At 46.6% G+C, this 6,000-nt stretch overlaps 2 protein-coding genes across 2 annotated transcripts in view; one reads left to right on the top strand and one right to left on the bottom strand.

Annotated features, from left to right (window-relative positions):
- LOC311031311 (epithelial membrane protein 1) overlaps positions 1-6,000 on the top strand; it is a 155,200-nt gene that overhangs the window by 58,408 nt on the left and 90,792 nt on the right. The window lies entirely within an intron of this gene.
- The window catches only part of grin2ba (glutamate receptor, ionotropic, N-methyl D-aspartate 2B-a), a 95,948-nt gene that overhangs the window by 19,621 nt on the left and 70,327 nt on the right, over positions 1-6,000 (bottom strand). Inside the window, exon 8 of the mRNA XM_084037498.1 lies at positions 2,654-2,768. Within this exon, the coding sequence (XP_083893624.1) occupies positions 2,654-2,768 (115 nt within the window). The remainder of the gene's footprint in view (positions 1-2,653; positions 2,769-6,000) is intronic.

Below are 6,000 nucleotides of genomic sequence, written 5' to 3'. Positions count from 1 at the left end.
ATAAAACCACAATAAGGTAACAAAGAGCATTTCATGAGTGATAATAAAATTCATAAGTGAAAAACGGTGACGTAGAAAGCTAGTGGGAAGACAGGAGAAGAGGTGAAGTACAAAAGAGGAGAGGACTGGGACGCAGCGTAGAGAATGAGAACAAGGTTACCGGGAAGGACGGGACTGGAAGGGAGGAAAGAGCAGAATTCAGATCAGGAGGAGAGGCTGGGGAGGGAAATGGACGCAGGGATTAAGCGAGTAAAAACGATACGAGAGTCAAGTGAGTGTGGACGTGCGAGCCAGAGATGGAGCTCTTTCAGATCCAAAATGCTGGCTCTTCTGCAGAGGAGAGTCCAGCTGCAGGCCCTCCAGCCCTTTGTGGCTCCACTCCACTGAATCAGCCTCGTCAGTTAGACAGATTTCCCCCAGATCATCCCGGGGACATGAAGCCATACCTGGAGACTTTCCTCCAGAAGGCCACTCTCATGGAGAGGACATGGCTATGGATCATCATCTAATTGGACACAGCGTAATGAGGGGGAGGGCAGGACAGGGGGCTGAGGCACGAGTGTGTAAAGTCAAGTTTGCATGCTCATTATATACAGTATGTAAATGCACACACACACATATTGCACTCCAGAGAACACAAACTTGCCAAGGCTGGCTGGAGTGGACAAGCTGCGTATCTCTGGGGCACAGGACAAAAAAAAAAAAAAAAGTGTCAGGGAGTGAAAGAAATGTAAAGAAGGGGAGAAATGGGGCGGGGGAGCGGAGAGAAAAGGGTTCACATCAGTCCGGAGGGGTGTAAACTGGACTGGACACTACAGAGTCTTCACACCACTTCAAAGGTGCAGCGTACGCATGGTTGTAAGAGCTGGAACTCATTAGGATCCAAGAAAAGTGGTTCAGCTGGAAGTCAAGCTAAGAATTAAACATGAGCGAGGGAGCGAGGGAGGGGGGGCGAGAGAGCTGCAGACTGCAAGGGGAGGAAGAGAGAGAGAGAGAGAGGAGACAGGAGGGGAGCGATTCACCTTGTTCTCTGATCAGAGGACAGAATATAGATTAGAGCGGCGGAAGAAAGAGAGAAACACTGAGAATAAAGAATAGGGAGAGTCAGAAGAGTCAGACTGCAGGACACCGACACAATGGAGAGCGAAACACAGATGCAGGCCGGTGACTTTGCAGGTGGCCGCCGAGCGTCAAGTTCATTTAAGGTAGCCGTGTGACTCAGGATGGGTTGTGTTGCTGTCTGCTCCACCAGCTGCACTTGGACATCATCTATTTCTCCATCTGGAATGTTTTAACCTCCATCCGACGCTGCCTGAGCACGTATTAAGTTTTTCTTATTCATCAAGTCACACATCCACTTGAGCCAGCAGCCCAGCGCTGAGCCTTCACCCTCGCCAGTTACAGTTTTGTGCTTAAACCACGGATAGAAGCTCTGGTGACAACGCCTAGCAACAAGCCCCTCGCGGGACACAGGTGTAATCACAGATAAACTGCAGTAAATTACAACTTCACTGTCGACCACTAAGCATAATGGATGGACTGGAGACCGCCAGTCCTTTTCGTCCATGTTCTCTGCGCTCGTATTACAAACTAGTAATGTTTCCAACAGCGAAAATGGCACCCCGAATGGATGTTACGGAGAGGAGTTCTTACAGTGTTTGGGCTCACTTGGATATTCAGTCATATTAACTGGAGCCGGAGCACACAGACGAAGGAATGCAGCAGAGAGAGGCTGCGGCTGCAAAACGCCGACTGGTGGAGCCTTCGCTCAAACTGCCCTCCGATGCCAACACAAACTGAATCATTCTGCTACAATAAATGTCAGCGTGGGCAGTTCTTTGGCGCCAACGACAACCCGGAGACAGCCCGTGTGTGTTTCACCGCGCACACGTTAGAGTTTTACTCCTCACTCAAGTGTGCTGGGAACCGTCTTCAGGCGTAACTTGGCGACACTCTGTTTTGGGCGGCCGTCAGGGGAGCTCGTGTGCAATGCGTCCTGGAACATGTAGGCGCTGCCAGCACGGCGCCGTGATCAGGAGAACACTGTCAATAAAGCTGTACTGCTTCAGGCGACTACATCCACCAAATGTGGCAAATGTTGCCTTTTGCCAAATTAAATGTGATAGTGTGGGAGGTGAATCAGAAACTCATATCATATAAAATATATCATTTATACCGTTTGTAGGGTGTATTTTTAGCCAGATTCGCTCACGGCACACAGAAAATATGTCCAGCCGGATCAGCTCTACGATACCCTTGCTTCAGTTGCAGTAAGATGAACACCTACATGCGTCCAGTGTTACCTAGACAACGAGTGGAAAACAAATGCTTTCTGGCAGAAAGGCTCCGAGTGCAGCAAGGGCAAACAGAAAGGTCACTTTAATACTAGATAAATGATGGCGAGTATGCAACTTTTAAAACAAAGATTCCTACTACATCACCGGAGCCGGCGCTGCAGCGTGTTGCTCAAAGGCACCTTTACGGAGTTGATAACATCTAATCAGAGAAGCGCCTATAAAGCTTAAGGTTTTAAAATGCTTAAAAAGAGAAAATCAGATGATAAGAGAAGCAGATACACTCATGGACCAATGGGGTACTGCACTTACAGGATACACACACACACACACACACTAGCTCCTTCCGTCTCCCTCACCCTCTCCCACTGCCTCTCCTTGTTCAGCAGAATGATGACCAGCTTGGGGTGCATCTGGTATCCGTCCTCGCTGAACGACAGATTACGTCCCTCGAACGTCACATTCATCAGGTACCTGCAGAGGGAGACATCGGGGAGAGAGACAGAGAGAGAGACTCATTGGGACATCATTACTTCCTGAAAAAAACACATCTCCGTCGGTGGCAGCAGTCAAATGTTTGATTTGCTCGATACGTCTATATCATGACAAAATGCCCCAAACGTTGTAAGTTTGTCAAATCGTCTTTTTGGCATTTATCTTTTCATACGAACGCATGACATGACAAAAATCCCTCATCTGCCAGGACACAGCTATCTGCCAATGTCTAAGCAGGGATTTCATAAATAGATGAACATTCATTAGTCATCAGCTGCAGACAGACACTTGAGCAAAAACAGCAGTGATGACTTTAAAATGGGACTGAGGGAAATTCATTTCAGAAAATGATTTCTTCAATCATCCCGGGTTCAATATGTTCACTCTTACTGATGCGGCCTGAGAGGAAGAGTTTGTCATTCTGGGAAATATGCTTGTTTACATGCTGAGTTAGATGAGAAGATTGACATTTGTCCATAAAATAAGCTAAAGCCAGAAGCCTGTTAGCTTAGCTTAGCTTAGCATAACGCCTGAAAACAACGCTCTGGAACAAACTGGAACATCTGAAACCCACTAACTAGCTAACATGTTGGACCTTGTTTGTTTAATGTGTACAAGTGTAACAACTTTTAATACTTATTTGTACTGGGAGTTATGTGCTGAACTTTCTCTTAGCTGGGAACAGTTGCCTGGCAACCAGATGAGATTCAAGGACGTTATTAGTCCTGGCCATGAAATTCATGAAGTACATTACCCATTGTTGTTTTTACACTTTGGCTTTTGTGCAGATTAAATAAATGAATAATAACAGGTTAAACAGTGAGCTTAGGAGGTGCTTGTGTTGGACAGAGCCAGGCTAGCTGTTTCCCCACTCACACAACACTACACTCATCCACCCATCATCGTCATCACACCCTTTTAATAAGGGCATCTAAACTGTTCAAAATGCAATATGTATTTTTAATATAATTTATAACATGTATTGTTATATTATTATTATTTGTGTTATATCTAGCAGCACACATGACTATACATAAAAATATATATAAATATGGCTACACCAGCATAAAGATAAATTGACAAATCTCAGTGACTAATCACAAAAAGAGCTGTGGAGAGAATGGAGACGCAAGGAGGCACACGAATATGCAATGCAGCTTATGTGTGGCGTTAAAGTTGAAAAGTACTAGTCCATAGAATACACCCACAGCAGCTTGTCAGATCACTGTGTGTGTGTGTGTGTGTGTGCGCGCGCGTGTGTGTGTGTGTGTGTGTGTGTGTCTGCTTCAGTCGGAGTGTTTTGTGTGGTGAAAAAAGAAAGAGAAACCGAGAGAAAGCAGCATTGTTTCTGTCAGGTGAAATCATTTCACCTCCCTTCAACTAAACACAACACACACACACACACACACACACACACACACACACACACACACGCACATGCACACACACATGCACACACACATGCACAGCACTCAACAGTGTATTCTTTTGCAGTGATTATGGTGAATGTGTGTGGGAGTGTGTAAGTGTGTATATATGAGAACAGGAATGTTTATGTCAGGTGAACTCAAATCACTTCACTGTCATCCCACACACACACACACACACACACGTACACACACACACACACACACACACACACACACACACACACACACACACACACACACACGCACACACGCACACACACACACACACACGTACACACACACACACACACACACACACACACACACACACACACACATTAACTCTTTCACTCCCTCGCCCTTTTCCTCTCTCTCTCTCTCTGACTGTTTCCATGGAAACACTGTCTCAAAACCATACACGCCATATATATATATATATATAATATATATATATATATATAGATGAATATATGAATAAAAACAGGTGCGTGTGTCTGAAGACTTGACTTGGTGCCGGTGGACTGACGAGGTCTGTCAGTGGTGGACTGGCTCATGTATCAGAACTTGTCCTGAACCGGCTTGTCCTGAACCTGTTCTCTTCAGGAGAGAGCGAGCGAGCACAACCTCACTGCAGCTCTACCTTAATGCTGCACACCACCTCACTGCTGCACTCCTGCAGATCCTTTGGTTTTACCTTCAACCCCGTCTGACCTTTTAGCTGGAACAGATCCCAGATCAGGTGGCTCAGACCTGAAGGAACTTATATAAAGTAGAAATATAAAAGTCAAATTAATCTATCTCTCTATGCAGGACCTATTCACTCCACCATGAAGGGACTTATGTAATAATCAAGCAATTACTCAAAATGCCAGCATCCGGATTCTATTTCCTGTATTAAATATTGATATCGTCAATGGGCTGTGATGAGCAGAATCCTCCAGCATCGTAGCGTCTCATGCAGCCCCATGTGTCCAGCTAACCGCCCCATCCTGTAGAGCCTTGGCACTGATACAAAGTGCACCGAAATCTGCTGCATAAATCATAAGCCATTTACAAAACGACGTGACGCTGCGCCCCCTTTAATCTTTACTGAGCAAGCTATTGTTGCGTGCAACAATGTGGGGCCTTTGTGTGCATCTACGTGTGTGTGTGTGTGTGTGTGTGTGTGTGTGTGTGTGTGTGTGTGTGTGTGGGACACACGTTGACAGCAGTAACAGAGCGAAACACAAGCATATGTGTGTTGCCATGGCACCCACAACCACTGTGACTTCCAAGCCAATCTGCTGTGTTACTATGGTAACGGTAATCTCGCAGAGGGTGGGAGGGAAAGAGAGAGAGAGAGAGGAAGAGAGAGGAAGAGAGAGGTGGGATTCAATGAAAAAAGAGTGAGGGGACGGACATGTTACTACAGCGCTTCCTTCCTTCTTCTCCCATCACACTGTGCTTACAGGAAGACACTTTGTCTCCCAACCATGTGACGGCATCTGCTTTTTGTCACCTCCGCTGTACTTCCTGCATCCCGGCCAGTTCAAACAGTGAGTACAGTGCATCCACATCTGGAAGTCGGCCCCCTCAGTGCCCCGGTGAGCCGGTCCACCGGAGCAGCTGGGTGGTAAGTACGGCGCTCCAAGCTTCCCTCTGCCTCCCCTTGCCATGCCAGAGACGGGAATAAGCACGTGAACACAAACCCTCACCCCCTCCATCTGTTTTCTACCGCGTGTGTGTCATGAGACGGCGCTTAGCGAATGAGAGCGCTCTGCACACCCACACGTTGTTTGGATCTCCTGTTGAACCCGTCAGGT

The sequence above is a fragment of the Eutrigla gurnardus genome (assembly GCF_963514095.1).
Source record: "Eutrigla gurnardus genome assembly, chromosome: 20".
Taxonomy (NCBI): domain Eukaryota; kingdom Metazoa; phylum Chordata; class Actinopteri; order Perciformes; family Triglidae; genus Eutrigla; species Eutrigla gurnardus.
Note: the sequence above shows the minus strand (reverse complement) of the source record. Positions and strands in the feature narration are given on the sequence as shown.